Genomic DNA, 22,498 nt, shown 5'->3' on the forward strand with positions numbered 1-22,498 from the left:
ACCCATCAGGTTAGTAGTAAGACGATAGTAACAAGTTCGAGGTTTTTCTTTTGTAAATTGCTTTTTGATCTAATTTATTTTAATAATCAAAATTATTGTGGAGTTACACTCTTTGTGTAAACCAAGTTGACCAGGTGAAGCATGTGGTGTAATCATCAAAGTAGCCCTCAGCTATTCTTTTCGGGAAGATTTCACAGAGAGTTAGTATGAATTTAGTATACCAGTGTGTGGTAATTACATGACGGACAGGATTGTGCTACGAACGTAACTTCTTTGGGTGAAAATTGAATTGGTTGGTTGTGGTTAATTTCCTCTTGCATATGTTTCAACGTTCTTCGTGTGTTATTTTATGAATGCAGTGTTGTATGCAGTCTCCCAATCTTGGCTCCATATTTGATGTGTTCCGTAAGATTACAATCTCACATTTTCACAATCCTAAATAAGGCACCAGTTTAGTTATGAATCAAGTTTAAGATGCTGAAATTTCAATGATCAATGTTAAAATAAATTTCCAAATATAAACTGATTTATTTCTTTTTATTTAAATTCTCTTATATATATATATATAATCACCAGTTGTCGTATGACTATTAAAAGATTATAATTAATGTTAGTCTGGTTGGAAATTTGGTAAGCTAGACTGGATACCTGGTGAAACAGTTGCGCAGTAATGCAAGGTTAACTTCCGCAGACAGCTCACAGCTTTTAACCCGCTTTTATTGTCTATCAGCACCACTTTCATAGCAAATTAAGGCAACAACATTACACATGGCGACCCTGTTCTGTGATTCCGCTAGACTCTGCGAGCGTTGTATAATCTTAATTTTTTTTTCCCTGCAGCGCTCAAACAACTTCTGCGTTGTTTCTGAACAGACTTTCAAATGATTCACGGCGTTGTTGAGTGGCGTTGTGTTGTTTGTCTTGTTTTGTTTTCTATATTTGAGTGTTTTATATGTATGTGTTTTTCTTCTCGCTTGTAAATCGCACTGACTTCGATCAAAGATATAAATTTGTTTCGCGTGTGAAAAAGTGCATACTAGGTTGGGTACCTTTCGTGTGACTGTCGTAAATTTTGGGGGATACATTTATTTTGATTAGTGTGTCGCGTACCGGGTATAAATTGAACTAATGCAGACATGTAACCAAGCTAAAAGTAGGCGGTCCAACAACTTAAGCAACATGGACAAAGGGGATAATTTGATTTCGAATATTAACACGTCGGACGGTTCCGAAAATGCATTGGGGAATACTTCGGAGGAAATGCAAAACAGGACGAACGGGCTCACATCAGAGCCAGAAATTAATTTGCCTCCAACTAAACAAATTGATTTGGCAGAACTCATGAAAGCCTTATTGCAACAAAACAAAGAAAACGCAGAGAAATCTGAAAAATCGATCCGAGAGCTAGGCGAACAAATGACGCAGAAATCTAAAAAATCGATCCGCGAGCTAGGCGAACAAATGACGCAGAAATCTGAAAAATCGATCCGCGAGCTAGGCAAACAAACAGACGAAAAACTAATTCAGCAGACAAATAAAGTCGACAAGTCGATGCAGAGAGTGTCCGATGATATCTCACAAAGAATAAACAATCTGGCAAGTGAAATAAAAAGTGATATTATGAAAGAATTAGGCCATACATTTGAACAAAGCGATGCCTGTATGCAAGCCTTAGAACAGGGCATGCGGAGTCGCGAGGCAGAATCGAAAGAGAGCGAAGAACAGCTACTTAGGAATTTCCAAGCGCTGAGAGAATAATGCCAAAGTGAACGCCAGCAGGTACTCTCGAGGGTCCAGGAGGCGGAAACGCATTGTCCCGCGTCCGTTAGCAACACAGTAGCAGACAACAGTCAAGTGATTCACGCACTCGAACAGCAAGTAGAACAATTGAAGCAGACTGGGGCGGAGGACAATAGACAAATACATGATAAGATTGCGGCATTAGCGGACATCGTAGGCACGATGAAGGTGACGGAGAGCGATAACAATACTACACAGGCAGCGGTCGCAGAGACCGAAGAAGTGCGTTCGCTTCTTAGATTTCAGAAGGGACAGTTCGAAGTGAACAGGTGGCACAAAGCTGTAACAGGCGAATTACAAGAACACGTGGCGCATCTGGGTAGCCGCATTGAGTGTGATTCCGAACTCGCCAATAGCACTCAAAATAGCTGTACGCACAGTGCAGAGAGGGACTCCGGCCACGAGGGAGATTTTGACGACAGGGAAGAATGTATTTAGAGGGGCAGACTTGAGAAAAATAGAAACATTCAAGGGCCTCGCCGGGAGGAAATGCGGGGGTTTGATTTCAAACATTTCCTTACGGTGAGAAAGTTTGAGATATTTCGAAATTCGCAAAAAGGAATACATTAGCGAGCATGGCTCGAGCAATTTGAGTTCTGTCTTCCCCCCAACTGGGCAAGTTCACACAAGATAGAATATATGTGTGGCTATTTGGAAGGCGAACCGGCGATTCGCATGAGATCAGCAGCGCGACACTGCAACTCCACACGGGAGTTTCGACAAGCCTTTCTGTCCGCCTATTGGTCGGAAGCGGCACAAGATAGGGTCAAGCATGGCATAATTATGCTGCCAAATTTGTACCAGTCTGGTTTTGGCAGCCCAGCACGCCTATTCGACCACATGCTGCAGGCGAATCAATTTCTATACGACCCATACGGCCTGCGGAACTAATTAGGATATGCATCACAAAATTGCCGATGCACTTGCGCCACGTCATTCTTGCGGGATGATGCAAAGAGGACGTGGAAACGTTTAAGACACTTCTCCAAGAGTTGGAATATAATACAGCACAATGCCCACCTAATCAGGCACAAAGTTATTACGGGGCACAGAAGCGCGATCGCAGTCGTGGCCGTAGTACTAATGAACGGCGTGACTGGTCGTCGCGAGACGAACGGAACAATAATCGGGACCGGCCGTATAGAAACTGGGGTAACAGCCGTGAGCGCAACAGTTACGGCAACCAGAATCGATACTACAGTGAACAAGGTGGGAATAGGGCTGAAGGCGGAGCACCTCATAATGTTAAATTCGGCTGGCTAACCCTAGACATAATCCAGCAAATGGAAATGAACAAAACCGGCAATGACAAACGATCAGCGCAGAAGGCGCCCAATCGGAACAAATGAGCGACATGGCAAATGAGTAGAAAGGACAGTGAGAAGTAGAGAGGACGGAGAGGAGAAAGAATTGATTAGTTTAAATTTGTGACGTATGCATTTTGAATAATATGTTGGTAAAAATAATGATAAAGATGTTTCTATGTGATTGATTGAAGTGATATTTTTAGTTTTTTTTTTCTTTCCTTGTGCAATTAAGATTTAAGTTGGTTCAAATGTGAAGATAAAAGGTTTCTTTGTGAACGAGTGAAATGCTGTTTATGGTTTTTTTTATGTAAATTGAAAAGAGTCTCTCCTGAGAGAAGCAAGATCTGAGTTGAATTAATGCAAAATTCAGGGGAATATCCGATCTGTGGGTATTGTGGGTCTGGCAAACCCAGGTCCCCAGCTGTTAGTAGCCTTGTTTCCGATTTTCTGCTTTCAGTGCTACTATCTATCTATTACTATTCTATATCTGTCAGTATAAATGAGGATCTCTTACTATAGTATGCGTGCTGTATGAATATTTTAAGATAGGAGAACTCTGAGAAAGTAATGAGTAAGTTTAGAATCTTGAAAACAGGATGCGATAATACGATTGTTTAACCATTGGCTTCCCAATATGCGATGATATGTTAATATTGATGATATATGTTTTTTTTTTTGTTCTTTATTGCTGAGTAGGTAAAGTGCTGTCTGTGGATTTCGTCAGTATATTGATTCCCTTCAAGGTGAAAGAAGAATTGTGGTTTGTGTAATTTATGTGGCCCTGAAATATTATTGTGGTAGTCAAATACGAGCAGTTTTTCAGCAAATGGAGAATGGGACGGAAATGTGGATCCTTTCTGTAGTCTTGATTGATGTTGAGCCAAAGCCTGAAAAATTATTCTGTGTTAATACTTGTCCTAGAAAAGCGACGTTTATGTGTTTTGCTGATGCTGTGAGCATTAAAGCTTACTGTTTTCGCTGGTGCGGGATGCACTGCAGCCTATATGATTTGTACTGAGGAAATTTCCCTCTTTAAGGTAGAAGAAGATTAAATAATTTTGATTATGGCACCGAAGGAAAGCTTGGTTTAAGGTAATAAGGATGAAGCAAAACATTTGTCATTTAAACTACAGGAGGATTCGGATCTTTTGTGTCTGTTGTAAGTTCAATATGTTAAGATGAAACTGTTTTACAGAATAGAGGAGACCACAATTTTGCCATTCATGAGAAATGAATCCAGAATAACCACCACAGGCGAAATAAATGATTTGGAAGCGAAAGGTAACTTAAAGAAGGAACGAAATGGGTAAGAAAATGTAAAATAACCTGTACAAGGAAAATATTTTTACCCTGCTCAGAGTCATCTATGTGATTAATTCTAGCGATAACGTAATTTTAGATGAAATTTTCTTACTGTTTTATGTGTGAATATATGAGTATGATAAATGTATAATTGCGAGTCTCTTATCAGGTGTGTCAACTGGTATAAATGTTTTGGTGTGAAAATAACCATTGTTCTTTTTACTGTGTATGTTTAAGGAAAGTTTCTCCATATTTATCATGTGACAAGAAATATGCGGCGAGCGTCAGGAAGAGGACGAATTAGAACAATGTTGTAGTGGTGTAAACACTTTGTTGAAGTAGCTTGTTGGATTAACTAGTAGTGGATAGAAGTAGAATTTTGAGTAATACATGTTTATGGGTAGTTAGTTTGTAGTGTAGACAACAGGTGTGTGTGTGTGTGTGTGTGTGTGTGTGTGTGTGTAAATAACATGTGAACCCTATGCCGCCCTGACCTATACTTGCACAAGGCATAATCCTATTCATTTTAGTGAATTAATAAGTAGCATTTGATTTATTAAAACGGAAGTGAACCACATTAGTGATGTGGATTTAGGTATTATATTGTCAGTTCATTTAATTTTTATGTTTGTAGTGTCAAGTCATTTCACTTTTATTTTTTATATCGTCAAGTCATTTAACTTTTATTTTTATATTGTCGTTTCATCTAACTTTTTTTATTTAAAAAAAATTAAGTCTCACTTTTGTTCTTAAAAATTGTGAAAGACAATACTAAGTGGTATTATGTATGACATTTTGTAATCACATAACTATGATGAACAATTTCTGTGAATGCAGTTGAGAACGTGAAAGCGAACCGGCTAAACTCTTACGTGACAGCGGGAGCAGCGAGGAGGAGGGCTAGTTGTAAACTGGCGGGTTTCCCAGCAGGACACACTGTCAACCGGGCCACTTCGGGAGCGCGGTCGACCACAAAAGAAGGGTACGCGGGAAACACTTTCCCTTGCACCCGGAGCTAATGGCCGGCCGCACTAGTGCGACCCTCCGTGGAGGCGATGACCAGAGATGGCCGAGCGGTCCACCGCGTGGAAATCCATCTGCTGGCAACGCACCACACGCACGCGACCGTGACGAGACGGCCGCGGTGAAACGACAAGTCAGGAGATAAAGGGGCATGGAGCCTTTTGACAGGTACTGTCCAGAGAAACTTGCAGACGTCAACGACGACTATCAACATTTCCTGGCGGATGCCCACAGTCAAGCGACAGTAAATCATAGTTCGATGTTCTCTGGTAGCTAAGGGTGGCACAAAGAAGAGCCATTAAGTGTCATCCTTGCCCAGGAATATCAACCTGGCGTGTCAAACGAGGATACCGCACGAATTTGACAACACAAACATGGAACCAAATCGAGATGTACGTGACACGGGCCACCGAGAGAAACTTCATGAGAGGGCAGAGACGGCGGGATTGCACGCAACAGATGGACAAAAATCCCTACTGACAGCTGCGGCGACAAACCCCCCCTCCCCTTATACTGTGCCTCGGAGCAGTGGAACTACTGAGTGTGTCAGTGAACAGTGATTATACGGTTCTTAGTTCAATGCATATACATGTGTTTCTGTCAGAGAAAGTTTTACTCGTGTGTTTTGCAGGGGTTCGATTTATTGGTGTTTATTAGACTGACTCTTGTATTTTGCAGGTGTTCTATTTATTGTTTTTTTTTTTAGACTTTGACTCTTGTATCTTGCAGGTGTTTTATTTATTGTTTTTTTTTTAGACGTTGACTATTGTATTTTCAGAGCTGTTTTATTGATCAATGTTTGTTCTTGTGTGATGTATTAGATTTGTGATATTTTGTTTCGTAAATTCATTCCTGTGGCATTGCTTCGCTTATCAGTCAGATAGCTATTCATTCTCATTGGACTGTGATCGATTAGCCTTTGCATGGGGCATATTTATAGTGAGGAACCCCTTAAGGGTAACAATCACATAATTCATTGTAGTTTCAGTATAATGACACAGTGATCATTGTTTGCTAACTAACTGAAATATAGTAGAGTGATTAAATTAGTGCCACAAAGTTATTTTAATTCTACAAATTATTAGTTTTATAAGATAGAGAATTATTTTGCGATAACCACTTTGTAAAACGTTTTTCTCTCTTATCTTTTTTTTTTTTTGCTTTTGCGGATTGTGCATTGTAATGTTCTGCTTTACAATACTGATGTTATTTTCATGGTTTTTTTAATTGCTGTGGCACCTTTGCTATTTTCATAAATTTTACTTGTTAATAAAGTCATAAATTTTCCTATGATCAGTTGGCTCTTGCAATGAGCAAATACAACCAGAAGTTGTTTTCATATTAATGACACAGCAACCATTGTTTTTACTTGCTGACCGAATTAGGTCTACACTGTCTTTTAAATAGGTGTCACAGATTTTTTTTCTCTTTGAAATTGGTAGATTCTAAAGATGTGTTGAAATTATTGTGTTTTAGCAAGTAGCTGGTGACCTTTTGCCTTTTCTTCACATTTTTGGTTTAAGTTGTGTGTGAGAAGCCTGCTTGGGAATGTCCTAGCATGGCCAGAAAATTCCCTGCACAGTCTTTTCCCGGAGCGTTGGGGTTATGAAAGGTCTCTGTTGGATTCCTTTCATGTTAATTTCTTAAATCTGTTGTCATTTACGGCATAAATTCCTCTTCTAAATTTACTGTGGCGTTTCTGACTATCTGGGAGAAGACTGAGTAGTGGAACGTGTTACTTTTACACATAAACAAGAACGATCTGTCACACTACTACACTTTAAAACACAGTTTATATGTAATTCATGTCACACAGTCTCATACGGAACCTACATCCGCTTTCTTTTGTATGCTGTATATGATAAGATACTGTCATCTCCCTTCCCTTCTGTGTGAGAAGATGAATGAGCAAATGTATTTCTAGTTGCATGCTGGATGGTAGCAGACAAGCCTGTCTGCTAGAGAACAGTAGGACCAACGTCGGAACAGGTAGCTACGCTTTCTAAAAGCAAAGAGGTTTCTATGCTTAGTATGGTCCTGTCCGTCCCTTGTCATGTTGGTATAGGAAGCTGCCTCTCTGGCCACTTCCGTTTGTATTTGTGAGCCACCCTCAGGAAGCGACCAGGGCAGTCTGTCCGCAGCGAGCGTCTGAAGTGGTAAGATCTCCGGCTAAGCACGTGTCTGCTAAGTCCATAGGACAATGGATTTCTTAAGATCAGCCTAACTGAAAATTTAATCACCTTTATTTCAGGTTTAGCTCTAAAATATCTAATGTTATCTTAAATTGCAACGCAGTGTAATTCGCGTGTGAAGTTCAGAATATCTTCCGGTAGTTGCTTTGTCACTACTTTGTGAGTAAAGTGGAACCATGTGTTGATCAGTAACTCTAACTAGCATCATCAATCTTCAATGCGAATGTGCGTGAGATTATAACGTCTCGTCTTGACAATATTTTTCAATATAGCAACTTTTCTTTATGTTCAACCCACGTGGGGTGTACTTTGTGAGACCAGTACCATGTGCTTATACAATTGTTTGACCCATCAGGTTAGTAGTAAGACGATAGTAACAAGTTCGAGGTTTTTCTTTTGTAAATTGCTTTTTGATCTAATTTATTTTAATAATCAAAATTATTGTGGAGTTACACTCTTTGTGTAAACCAAGTTGACCAGGTGAAGCATGTGGTGTAATCATCAAAGTAGCCCTCAGCTATTCTTTTCGGGAAGATTTCACAGAGAGTTAGTATGAATTTAGTATACCAGTGTGTGGTAATTACATGACGGACAGGATTGTGCTACGAACGTAACTTCTTTGGGTGAAAATTGAATTGGTTGGTTGTGGTTAATTTCCTCTTGCATATGTTTCAACGTTCTTCGTGTGTTATTTTATGAATGCAGTGTTGTATGCAGTCTCCCAATCTTGGCTCCATATTTGATGTGTTCCGTAAGATTACAATCTCACATTTTCACAATCCTAAATAAGGCACCAGTTTAGTTATGAATCAAGTTTAAGATGCTGAAATTTCAATGATCAATGTTAAAATAAATTTCCAAATATAAACTGATTTATTTCTTTTTATTTAAATTCTCTTTATATAATCACCGGTTGTCGTATGACTATTAAAAGATTATAATTAATGTTAGTCTGGTTGGGAATTTGGTAAGCTAGACTGGATACCTGGTGAAACAGGTGCACAGTAATGCAAGGTTGAGTTTGAGCAATGTGAATGCATCCGCACTGAAGAAGATCACTGGCCGGTAAACCTTATCTAATGAAGATGGTATCTGTTCTTTCAGACATGTCCGAAAATGTGGAAATGTGGGTCTCACGGGAAGCGTGACAGAGATAAGTCCCTGCAGTCGCAATATCCTCTGCGTCCTCGGTGGCTCAGTCGGATAGAGCGTCTGCCATGTAAGCAGGAGATTCCGGGTTCGAGTCCCGATCAGGACACACATTCTGAACTGTCCCCGTTGATATTTATCAACGCCTGTAAGCAGTTAATGGTCTAGATTTCATTATAATTTCATTAGAAAAGTAAGTCGCCGCGGCGAACGCGCGCTCCTCTCTCGTCCACTGCATGATCGTTACTAATCGAAACTTTTTTTAAGAAAGTTAGGTCCAGCCCTTTCGAATGCGTTAATCCCCTCACAACAATGAATAATGGCCGCTGAGTGGCGCGCTTTTCAAATAAGGATGTCCCCGCGCCGTATCCTGTATAATGCTCAAAACGTGTAGCGGGAAGAACAATAAATTTTACTGGTTACAATAATTAGTACTTTCATCTGATCTAACTTGTTGTCGTTGTTGTGGTCTTCATTCCTGAGAAGGGTTTGATGCAGCTCTCCATGCTACTCTTTCCTGTGCAAGCTTCTTCATCTCCCAGTACCTACTGCAACCTACATCCTTCTGAATCTGCTTAGTGTACTCATCTCTTGGTCTCCCTCTACGATTTTTACCCTCCACGCTGCCCTCCAATGCTAAATTTGTGATCCCTTGATGCCTCAAAACATGTCCTACCAACCGGTCCCTTCTTCTAGTCAAGTTGTGCCACAAACTTCTCTTCTCCCCAATCCTATTCAATACTTCCTCATTAGTTATGTAATCTACCCATCTAATCTTCAGCATTCTTCTGTAGCACCACATTTCGAAAGCTTCTATTCTCTTCTTGTCCAAACTATTTATCGTCCATGTTTCACTTCCATACATGGCTACACTCCATACAAATACTTTCAGAAACGACTTCCTGACACTTAAATCTATACTCGATGAAAACAAATTTCTCTTCTTCAGAAACGATTTCCTTGCCATTGCCAGTCTACATTTTATATCCTCTCTGCTTCGACTATCATCAGTTATTTTACTCTCCAAATAGCAAAAATCATTTACCACTTTAAGCGTCTCATTTCGTAATCTAATGCCCTCAGCATCACCTGACTTAATTCGACTACATTCCATTATCCTCGTTTTGCTATTGTTGATGTTCATCTTACATCCCTGTTTCAAGACACTGTCTATTCCGTTCAACTGCTCTTCCAGGTCCTATGCTGTCTCTGACAGAATTACAATGTCATCGGCGAAGCTCTAAGTTTTTATTTCTTCTCCCTGGATTTTAATTCCTACTCCGAATTTTTCTTTTGTTTCCTTTACTGCTTGCTCAATATACAGATTGAATAATATCGGGGAGAGGCTACAACCCTGTCTCACTCCCTTCCCAACCACTGCTTCCCTTTCATGCCCCTCCACTCTTATAACTGCCATCTGGTTTCTGTACACAAATTGTAAATAGCCTTACGCTCCCTGTATTTTACCCCTGCCACCTTCAGAATTTGAAAGAGAGTATTCCAGTTAACATTGTCAATAGTTTTCTCTAAGTCTACAAATGCTAGAAACGTAGGTTTGCCTTTTCTTAATCATTGTTCTAAGATAAGTCGTAAGTTTAGTATTGCCTTACGTGTTCCAACATTTCTACGGAATCCAAACTGATCTTCCCCGAGGTCCGCTTCTACCAGTTTTTCCATTCGTCTGTAAAGAATTCGTGTTAGTATTTTGCAGCTGTGACTTATTAAACTGATAGTTCGGTAATTTTCACATCTGTCAACACCTGCTTTCTTTGGGATTGGAATGATTATATTCTTCTTGAAGTCTGAGGGTATTTCGCCTGTCTCATACATCTTGCTCACCAGATGGTAGAGTTTTGTCAGGACTGGCTCTCCCAAGGCCGTCAGTAGTTCTAATGGAATGATGTCTACTCCCGGGGCCTTGTTTCGACTCAGGTCTTTCAGTGCTCTATCAAACTCTTAACGCAGTATCTTATCTCCCATTTCGTCTTCATCTACAACCTCTTCCATTTCCATAATATTGTCCTCAAGTACATCGCCCTTGTATAAATCCTCTATATACTCCTTCCACCTTTCCGCCTTCCCTTCTTTGCTTAGAACTGGGTTTCCATCTGAGCTCTTGATATTCATACAAGTGGTTCTCTTCTCTCCAGAGGTCTCTTTAATTTTGCTGTTGGCAGTATCTATCTTACCCCTAGTGAGATAAGCCTCTACATCCTTACATTTGTCCTCTAGCCATCCCTGCTTAGCCATGTTGCACTTCCTGTAGATCTCATTTTTGAGACGTTTGTATTCCTTTTTGCCTGCTTCATTTACTGCATTTTGATATTTTCTCCTTTCATCAATTAAATTCAATATTTCTTCTGTTACCCAAGGAGTCCTACTAGCCCTCGTCTTTTTACCTGCTTGATCCTCTGCTGCCTTCACTACTTCATCCCTCAGAGCTACCCATTCTTCTTCTACTGTATTTCTTTCCCCCATTCCTGTCAATTGTTCCCTTATGCTCTCCCTGAAACTCTCTACAACCTCTGGTTCTTTCAGTTTATCCAGGTCCCATCTCCTTAAATTAGCACCTTTTTGTAGTTTCTTCAGTTTTAACCTACAGCTCATAACCAATAGATTGTGGTCAGAGTCCACATCTGCCCCTGGAAATGTCTTACAATTTGAAACCTGATTCCTAAATCTCTGTCTTACCATTATATAATCTATCTGATACCTTTTAGTATATCCAGGATTCTTCCATGTATACAACCTTCTTTTGTGATTCTTGAACCAAGTGTTAGCTATGATTAAGTTATGCTCTGTGCAAAATTCTACCAGACGGTTTTCTCTTTCATTTCTTCCCCCCAATCCATATTCACCTACTATGTTTCCTTCTCTCCCTTTTCCTACTGACGAATTCCAGTCACCCATGACTATTAAATTTTCGTCTCCCTTCACTACCTGAATAATTTCTTTTATCTCATCATACATTTCATCAATTTCTTCATCATCTGCAGAGCTAGTTGGCATATAAACTTGTACTACTGTAGTACGCGTGGGCTTTGTGTCTATCTTGGCCACAATAATGCGTTCACTATGATGTTTGTAGTAGCTTACCCGCACTCCTATTCTTTTTATTCATTATTAAACCTACTCCTGCATTACCCCTATTTGATTTTGTGTTTATAACCTTGTATTCATCTGACCAAAAGTCTTGTTCCTCCTGCCACCGAACTTCACTAATTCCCACTATATCTAACTTTAACCTATCCATTTCCCTTTTTTAATTTTCTAACCTACCTGCCCGATTAAGGGATCTGACATTCCACGCTCCGATCCGTAGAACGCCAGTTTTCTTTCTCCTGATAATGACGTCCTCTTGAGTAGTCCCCGCCCGGAGATCCGAATGGGGACTATTTTACCTCCGGAATATTTTACCCAAGAGGACGCCATCATCATTTAATCATACAGTAAAGCTGCATGCCCTCGGGAAAAATTACGGCTGTAGTTTCCCCTTGCTTTCAGCCGTTCGCCGAACAAGCACAGCAAGGCCGTATTGGTTAATGTTACAAGGCCAGATCAGTCAATCATCCAGACTGTTGCCCCTGCAACTACTGAAAAGGCTGCTGCCCCTCTTCAGGAACCACACGTTTGTCTGGCCTCTCAACAGATACCTCTCCGTTGTGGTTGCACCTACGGTACGGCCATCTGTATCGCTGAGGCACGCAAGCCTCCCCACCAACGGCAAGGTCCATGGTTCATGGGGGGTGATCTAACTTACTAATTATTAATAACATTATATATACATGGTCTCACCATCTTTAACGACTGTGCCTACCAGTTTATCGAGAAATATCCCCAAGGTATTCTCTGTGGTATTCATTATTACCTAAAATGTGAAACACTTAATCGAAATTTAAACTGGAGACGTACGAGAAATCATAGAGGCCACTGAAGAAATAATTGTGAGCTGAATGGAGAAGCTAACACAAGAATGCAGTTGCAGTGGTACTTGTGGCAGTGATTATGCAGAATGAAACACAAAGTGTCTCAAACCTTTGGGGTCAAATTGAACCAGGTGATGGTGGGTCCACAACTAATTATACTGTGACTGGGAACAAATGATCGGAAATGCATATTTATTGTGACATTGACGTACACAGCGTACACCGCATAACAACAACGAAGCTGATAGTAATTGTACGAAGTGACGGCCGACAGGCTCAATGCATGCATGGAAATGACTCTCGGAAGTTAATATCCACCAGAGATTAATCACTTCCAATTAGGATGACGCCTGTTGGAGTACCGTTCTCTGTACATTCATGTTGCTTTACGGACTCTACCACTGTCGTGACGAGTAACGTTCCATCTTTGACTACGTGTCATGCACTGTACACTGTCACACACCTCATCATGGACACATCATACACTGTTTAACGCAATGGACATCTGACACCAGGGACAGTGATGTGCGTGCGGCACAAGTTAACGCGCCGGTGCGATGCATGCGGTCGTCATATGATACTCGTGCTACGAGCTAAGTTGTGTACAGTATTTTTGTTTGGTGGCCATGGGTGTACACTGTTTATCACCCACTGGCTGTTCTCGTGAACAACAGATACCCGACATCCTTGCGAGAGTGTGCCAGGACTGCATGCGCAGTTGCAACACATGCACTGACAAGGGGAGACCACGACGTTTGGAACGCGGATTTACTTCAAACTTCGTACACTCTTAGTACTCTATTAGGACAACAACACGTGTAAGCAGTAGCGCGTACTTCTCAAGCGTTATTGAGAAAATAACATTGCAAATTTAATAAAAAGTTCATCCGATTACACGTATTTTTCCCATTATATCAATTGTAATATAAATAGTAAAGAAAATGACTGTTAAAAATTAAAAAAGTGACGAACGGGACTCGATCCAGCGATTACGGGGCTTGAACGCTACCCACTCAGCTGCCGCCGCTTCATGGTAAAAACGGCCACGCACAGGTATATATTTGACGACCGAAATTATCTTGCGATTTTCTCAATAACGCTTGAGAAGTACGTGCTACTGCTTACACATTTTGTTTTACTAATGGAGTACTACGAGTGTACGAAGTTTGAAGTAAATCCGCGTTCCAAACGTCGTGGCCTCCCCTTGTAAGATTGGTGGTCGTCGCTTTGAAGAATTACTGTGAGCAACGTTGTTGTTACGCAGCGTGCACTTCGTATTTCCATAACACAATAAATATACATTTTCGACCATTGGTTCCCTATCTTAATGTAACTGGTTGTAGATCCACACTATCACCTGTTTCAATTTTGGTTCCCTATCTTAATGTAACTGATTGTGGACCCACTATCACGTGTTTCAATTTGACCCAAAAGGTTTGAGGCACACTGTATAGCTAGCCAGTGCTTCAAAAACAGTGTAGGTATATATCACGTCTCTATTCTGGGGCTATGCATCATCTTCAGGTGGGTCTTGTACGCTTCTGTTATACCAAACAACAAACGTTTCTCCAGTGGTTCATTTGCAACATACCCTTACTGCAACTCGTTACCAGCTGGCAACACTGTGTTTTTCAAGTAGTCAATCAACTCTATAAAAATTTAACTACCCTTGAAGCACAACGAAATAAGAAAAGCGACAGCGCAATACTATACACTGTGAAGCTCAATCTGTCGACTTGAGTGTACCTACGCGACGGTCGTTTCTTGCACCACATTATAGCAATTACATTATCAGTCGCCATCCTCGCAGTGATCCTACCAGTTACTGCAAAGACGGCATGTCACGAGATAAAGATCCTAGCGCTGAAAATTGTCAAGCTATTTTGGTTTTTCCTATCTCTAGCCCTTAACCTCACTTAAATCTTTTACGACGCTGTTTGAATGTCTACACACGTCAGTTGCACTGTATTTATGGTAGTTGTTTCTCCAAGAGAAATGCGCGATTTCACCTCAAGTGGGTATAGGTCAGGGCCGAGCTCACCGGAAGTTACCTGCCGGATGTGACGCTGTAACGGCGTCGCACGGTTCGCGTGCTCACAGGTCACAGCGGCCAGATGGCAGTCGCCTGATACGGCGCAGCCACAGAATACTAAAAATCTTTCGTCCGCAGATGAATTGTGACAAGTAAAATAACACGGCCACGGCAGGAGCAAAAGAGAGCCCCTCTTCGAATTATCTGTAAATGTATGTAATATTTCGAGCACATTTCTGTAGTATGTGACTCGATTAAATGAAATTGATGTGCCCCGAAAACTTACTTGTTCTGAATAAGTGCTTCTATTTTTCTTCTGATATTACCGAAATTTCAGAACAACTTATGCATCATATCACGAGTGGTACTAACCTCATCTGCAGTAAGGCACATAAAAAGCAAATTTACCGCCAATCATGTAATGATCCAACTAAGACATAATCTGAACTTTGCTGTATTTCTACTATTAAACGTGTAAATAAAATTATGGTGCATTTTAAAAGCTTTTACACATTACTCCAGTGTAGAGTCTGATTCGAACAAAACTTTGGTACAATTGCATCGACTACGACGTATCAGGCTGTTCAGTTGTAACGAAAAATGAGTAAGTGTAAGAGGCAGAATAATATGTGATCACATCTCCACAGGAAGATATGTAGGACTCCTTGAATACTGAACCTTTCCAACAAACCGTACGACCATGTACGTAATACTAGAGCACCTAACATTGTATTACAGGACCAACAGATGCGCACTGGTCGAACTGTAGCAACTAGCAACCGTGATACTGTTACACGCCTGGCAGATTGAATCCACCTTGATCATCGAACTGTCGGACCTACATGTCGGGGAGAAAGAAGACGAAAAACGACGCACCACGAAGGAATTATCCGAATAGGTCGGAAATTGGTAGATGTTATATCCTGAAATAGGAATTCCATTGTTAAATGTAGATGAGAGAGTGGGTAGGCGGAAAGAGTACACTGAAGGCCTCAATCACCAGACGGTGACGTGTAAGAAGAAACAAGAGTAAATATAGAAGAGATAGGGGATCCAGTATTAGAATCAGAATTAAAAACAGCTTTCGAAGACTTGATCGAATAAGGCACGAGGCACAGATAACATTAGATCAAAATTTCTAAAATCATTAGGGGAAGTGGCAACGAAACGACTATTCGCGTCGATGTGTAGAACATATCAGTCTGGCAATATACAATCCGACTTTCGGAAAAGCATCATCCACACAATTCAGAAGACTGCAAGAGCCGACAAGTGCGAGAATTATCACACAATCAGCTCGACAGCTTACACATCCGAGTTGCTGAAAAGAATAATACACAGAAGACTGGAAAAGAAAATTGAGGATGAGTTAGATAACAATCAGTTTGTCTTTAGAAAAGGTAAAGGCGACAGAGAGGGAATTCTGACGTTGTGGTTGATAATGGAAGGAAGACTACAGAAAAATCAAGACATGTTCATCGGATTTGTTGACCTGGAAAAAGCATTCGACAATGAAGACTGGGACAAGGCGTTCTAAATTCTCAGAATAACAGTGGAAAGCTATACGAAAAGACGGGTAATATACAATATCTACAAGAGTCAAGAGGGAACAATAAGAGTGAAAGACCAAGAACGAAGTGCTCAATTTAAAAGCGAGTTACAGAGGGAAGTAGTCTTTCGTCCCTGCTGTTGAATCTATACATCGAAGAAGCAATGGCAGAAAGAAAAGAAAGATTCAAAAGTGGACTTAAAATTCAAGGCGAAAGGATCTCAATGTTAAGATTCGCTGATGACATTCCTACTCTCGGTGAAAGTGATGAGTTACATGATGTGCTTTATGGAATGAACAGTCTAGTGATTACAGAATATTGATTGAGAGTGAATCGAAGAAAGACGAAAGCAATGAGAACTAGCAGAAATGAGAACAGCAGCAACTTAACATCAGGATTGGTGATCACGAAGTAGATGAAGTTAAGGAATACTGCTAACCTAGACAGCAAAGTAACTCATCACGGACGGAGCAAGGATGACATAAAAAGCACACCAACACTGGAAAAAAGGGCATTCTTGGCCAAGAGGAGTTTGCTAGCATCAAACATAAGGCTTAATTTGAAGAAGAAATTTCTGAGAACATACGTTTGGAGCACAGTGTTGAATGGCAGTGAGACATTGACGGTGGGAAAATCGGAAAAGAAGAGAATCTAAGCATTTGAGATGTAGTGCTACACAAGAAAGAATGTTGAAAATTAGGTGGATTGATAAAGTAAGGAATGAGGAGGTTTTCCGCAGAATCGGCGAGGAAAGAAGTACATGGAAAACAATGAACAAGAAGAAGGGACAGGATGGCAGGACAGCCGATAAGACGTCACGGAATAACTTCCATGTTACTAGAGGGACCTGTAGAGGGTAAAACGACTAGAGGAAAACAGATACTGGAATACATCCAGCAAATAATTGAGGAAGTAGGTTGGTTGCAAGTGCTACTCTAAGACGAAGATGTTAGCACAGGAAAGGAATTCGTGGTGGGCTGCATCAAACCAGTCAGAAGACAGATAAAAAAGAGTCATTTATGGATCTGTTACTCGGGTGACACCCATGACTAGTCCACATTCGACGTCACTGAGTACTGCTGACCACCCCACTCTGCTATTATTGCTTCTCTACTGAAAATACCCCTCGTCTCCATTTACACTGCCAGGACCGCTTCTCGAACTTCTGGTGGTCAAAGGTCATACAGTGTAAGGTCATATAGGCAAGTTCTATTAATCAAAACAAAACAGATGTGAGTGCTGAGGAGTACCTCCTTGAAGATGGAGAGCGCGGTGTGCAAGATGCCGGTGTAGACGTGCTCGCCAGTCACTTGGAAGGCGAGCCTCGCTCGTATCGTGTCCAGCGGGTAGGTGAGTGCCACGGCCGTCACCCCGGCGCAAGACCCCGCCACGAACTTGGCCGCGTGGTGCCCGGGGCCCAGCAGCGAGGTCAGCGCCTGCAACCGACCAGCGATCGCTGTAGCACGCAGCTCAGATGAATGCCTCCTGTGCTGGGAGGAAGCAATCCTTCCTCTCACACCCTTCTGCCCCACTGCTACTGGTGGATAACTTTGTAGCTCACTTAGTTTTTACATTCATATAATACAATGAGGTGACGAAAGTTATGAGATAGCGTTACGCAGATAAACAGATGAGGGTAGTATCGCGTACACAAGGTATAAAAGGGCAGTGCATTGGAGAAGGTGTCATTTGTACTTTACCTCGAAGAAAACGATATATTGACAAACAGTCAACACGGATTAAGGAAACATCGTTCTTGTGAAACAGAGCTAGCTCTTTACTCGCATGAAGTGTTGAGCGCTATTGACAAGGGATTTCAAATTGATCTCTTATTTCTGGATTTCCGGAAGGCTTTTGACACTGTACCACACAACCGGCTTGTAGTGAAATTGCTTACTTATGGAGTATCGTCTCAGTTATGTGATTGGATTCGTGACCTCCTCTCAGAGACGTCACAGTTCATAGTAATTGACGGAAAGTCATCGAGTAAAACACGCGTGATTTCTGGCGTTCCCCAATGTAGTGTTGTAGGCTCTTTGCTGTTCCTTATCTATATAAACGATTTGAGAGACAATCCGAGCAGCCGTCTTAGGTTGTTTGTAGATGACGCTGACGTTCATCGACTAGTAAAGTACAAGTATCAAAACAAATTGCAAAACGATTTAGAAAAGATATTTGCATGGTATAAAAATGGCAATTGACCACAAATAACGAAAAGTGTGAGCTCATTCACATGAGTGCTAATAGGAATCCGTCAAACTTCGGTTACATAATAAATCAATCAAATCTAAAGGCCATAAATTCAACTAAAGACTTAGGAATTACAATTACGAACCACTTAAATTGGAAGTAATACACAGAAAATAATGTGGGGAAGTAGGGAAGGCTAACCAAAGACCTAGTTTTATTGGCAGGACAATTAGAAAATGTAACAGAGCTACTAAAGAGACTGCCTACACTACGCTTGTCCGTCCTCTTTTGGAATACTGCTGCGCCGTTTGGGATCTTTAACAGTTAGGATTGACTGAATACATCGAGAAAGTTCAAAGAAGGAGAGCACGTATTGTATTCTCGCGAAATAGCTGAGAGAATGTGACTCAAATAAAACAGGATTTGGGGAGGACAACATCGAAACAAAGGCGTTTGTCGTTGAGGAAAAATCTTCTCACGAAATTTCAGTCACCAACTTTCTCCTCCGAATGCGAAAATATTTTGTTGACGCCGACCAACATAGGCAGAAAGGATCATCATAATAAAATAAGGGAAAACACAGCCCGCGCGGAAAGATATAGGCGTTCGTTTTTTTTCCGCGCACTTAAATGTGATTTCCAGAGTATCCATGTAGATGTAGATGTCGATGCAGCAGGCAGCTCAGAATAATGACTTCTGTGTTCGGAGAAACAGTCCTTCCTATCGCTCCCTTTTGCCCCATGGCTGCGATGGGTAACTTCGTGGCTCACTTCTTTTTCACATTCAGTTAATACAATGAGGTGTCAAAAGTCATGGGATGACACATATATAGATGGCGGTAGTATCGCGTACACAAGGTGTAAGAGGGCAGTGCATTGGCGCAGATGTCATTTGCAGTCAGGTGATTCAAGTGAAAATGTTTCCGACGTGACTGCGGCCGCACGACGGGAATTAACATATTTTGAACGAGGAAAACATTACATTTCGGAAGTAGTTAGGGAATTCAATATTCCGAGATCCACAGTGTCAAGTGTGTGGCGAGAATACCAAATTTCAGGCAGTACCTCTCACCACGGACAACGCAGAGGCCGACGGCCTTCACTAACGACCGAGAGCAGCGACGTTTGCGTAGAGTTGTCACTGCTAACAGACAAGCAACACTGCGTGAAGTAACAGTAGAAACCAACGAGGGACGTACGACGAACGGATTCGTTAGGACAGTGCGGCGAAATTGGGTATTAATGGGCTATGGCAGCAGACCACCGAAGCGAGTGTCTTTGCTAACAGCACGACATCGCCTGCAACGCTTCTCCTGTACTCGTGATTATATCGTCTGGACCCTAGATGACCGGAAAACTGTGACCTGGTCATACGAGTCCCGATTTCAGTTGGTAAGAGCTGATGGTAGGGGTTCGAGTGTGAAGCAGACCGTACGAAGCCATGGATCCAACTTGTCAACAAGGCACTATGCAAGCTGGTGGTGGTTCCGTAATGGTGTGGTCTGTATTTACACGGAGTGGACTGGGTCCTCTGGTCCAATTAAACCGATCATTGACTGGAAATGGTGATGTTCGGCTACCAAGAGACCACTTACTACGAGAAGACTTCGTCTACCAAAACTAGTATGAAGTTTCCGGTCCTTTCACTACAGCAGATTGTACCAAAAACGACGCGCTTTCGAGAGATCCTAAATGTGCCAGTGCTTTGAAGCAGCTTGTCTTCATAGCACTTACGCTACAATATAAATAACACCGAACACAGAGTTCAGCTCTATATGAATTAATCCAATATAGTGCCACGAAGTCCTGCTTGTAATACTGAACCTGTAGCTCATTGGCTACGTTACTCTCCGCTAGGCAAAAATATTACTTGGCACATTCTTCCTTTCAGACTTTGCACTGCAGTGGAACATGAAATTCCACGCTGTGACATGATGTACCTTATTCATAATAACTGTGTCTTCAAGTAATAAAATGCGTTTTTTGTTATCAATCACATCGCTTCTTAATGACTTAAGATTCGTCGGTGGAGGCATTCTATAGTAATGGAAATCAGTATAAAGACATGGAAATTTGTAAGAAAATTAACATTGACGGTTTGAAAAGTTGTCTACAGTGTATATGCAATAGTATGAGAGCCAGTATACCGACAAATGTAGTTAAACGGTATCGCATTTGATGTTAGCAGTATAGGATATAAGAAGACACCAACGATGCAGGTGGTAAAGGTGGAATTCGGTATAAAGGCAGTTGGCTCTCTGCGATGTTAGTTTGTGTATATGCCTTTATTGCAGATAGGAAATAGAAATCTTTGTGACAGTACGTGTTGTGTACATAAACCACGATTGTGTCGATGTCACGCGGAAAACAGTTATCATTTGATGAAAAAAATACAAATCGGTATGTACAAGGAAATGGGACACACTAATCGTCAGGTCGCCACAAAGCTGAACTTTTCAAATGCAGTGACTGATAATTACGTCAGATTGGGCGTACGATATGGACACATAGGAAAATATGGGCAAAGTAGAAAATTGTCTAAGGCATCAAAACGGCTAGATTTGTGCAAAGCAAGGTCCACAAACCGTTATAATTCTAAACTTGTTGTTGGTTCACAGTTGCCAATAACTGCCAGATGCGTACGACAAATTTTGCCAAATGAAAAACATCATGAATTCAAGAAAAAACTACAGAAACCTGCTCTAACATCCAAACATAAACAGGCTAGACTGGAGGTTGCCGAAAAAAGTATAAGTATGTCATGGACTTCGGAATGGGATAAAGTGAGCTTCAGTGAAGAGAAGAAGTTTAATATAGGTGGGCCGGATCGATTTAATTAATACTGCAATGACCTGAGAAGAGAGCAGCAGGTAAGAACGAGCAGAAAATCTGATGGTGGAAATGTTATGATTTCGGCAGCCTTGTGCGATAAAGGTAAGTCACGCATTGCTTGAATGAACACTAGAATGAATTGTAACATGTGCACTGAGCTGATAGATACGGAATTGATTAGAATGTATGAGGACATAGGGACGAAAGTGTAAAGTTTCAACAAGATAATGCAATCTGTGCATGTTTCTACTACATTCAGGAAGTGGTCTGAAGACAAAAATACCGATGTCTTGTCCTTGTCTGCACGTAGCTCGGATTTGAACACGGTGGAAAACCTTTGGGCAATACTCGCAAGGCGAGTTTACCACAAAGGAAAGCAATTTAAGGCCTTATGTGTACTGAAAAGAGCGATACGAGGAGAGAGGACGACAATTTTACTGCAAGAACTACAAATCCCGACAAAATCAGTGCCTAAGAGAATTTTTGAGGTCTTAAGGAAGAACGGAGTTGGACAAAGTATTAACAATGCAATAACACAACAGGACAGTGAGTGGAAACGCCTTATTTTGCCACTCGTGTTATGATGGAAACTATGTAACACTGTCATTATTGTTTACGTCTTATACGCATCTACGGCTTTCATAATAAATTCGATGCATGTATGCTTCAAATATGTAGTATTACTTCCGCAGGAACCTGCCATACCCCCGTCACGATATTTAAACTGAATACGACGACGGAACGTGCTACACGCGACGTGTTTCGTGCGACAGTTGCGATTATAACGGGACGGTTAACAAAATGTGTTGCTGACAAAAGCGCTCTCTCTCTCTCTCTCTCTCTCTCTCTCTCTCTCTCTCTCTCTCTCTCTCTCTCTGTGTGTGTGTGTGTGTGTGTGTGTGTGTGTGTGTGTGTGTGTGTGTGTGTGTGTGTGTTCGTTGTAGCTGCTTTCATAAATGGCATCATGACGTCTCTGAACAATCTGAATGGATAAACAGTGGCAAATGGGAGGCAAAACCTGTAAGTAAGTAGGTGGTAAACTTTTCGTAGAATGGAAAACCAGATAGTCAACAGTCTTCAGGAATGAGTCCCGATTCAAGTTAGAAACATACATACACTGTCTGATCAAAAGTATCCAGACACGTATTATTGGACAGGCGTCCACCCGCCTGCATGACGGCTTGTACTCTGCTGGG

General features: G+C 41.3%; 1 protein-coding gene and 1 non-coding gene across 2 annotated transcripts in view; one reads left to right on the forward strand and one right to left on the reverse strand.

The window, feature by feature from the left end:
* Nucleotides 1-22,498, reverse strand: part of LOC126457565 (graves disease carrier protein-like) — a 193,369-nt gene that overhangs the window by 86,192 nt on the left and 84,679 nt on the right. Inside the window, exon 4 of the mRNA XM_050093979.1 lies at nt 17,532-17,717. Coding sequence (XP_049949936.1) covers nt 17,532-17,717 — 186 coding nt within the window. The remainder of the gene's footprint in view (nt 1-17,531; nt 17,718-22,498) is intronic.
* Trnat-ugu (transfer RNA threonine (anticodon UGU)) lies at nt 8,808-8,882 on the forward strand. The gene has a single exon. It is a non-coding gene; the product is annotated as a tRNA-Thr (tRNA).

Source organism: Schistocerca serialis, chromosome 2 (genome assembly GCF_023864345.2).
Source record: "Schistocerca serialis cubense isolate TAMUIC-IGC-003099 chromosome 2, iqSchSeri2.2, whole genome shotgun sequence".
In the NCBI taxonomy this organism is placed as follows: Eukaryota; Metazoa; Arthropoda; class Insecta; order Orthoptera; family Acrididae; genus Schistocerca; species Schistocerca serialis.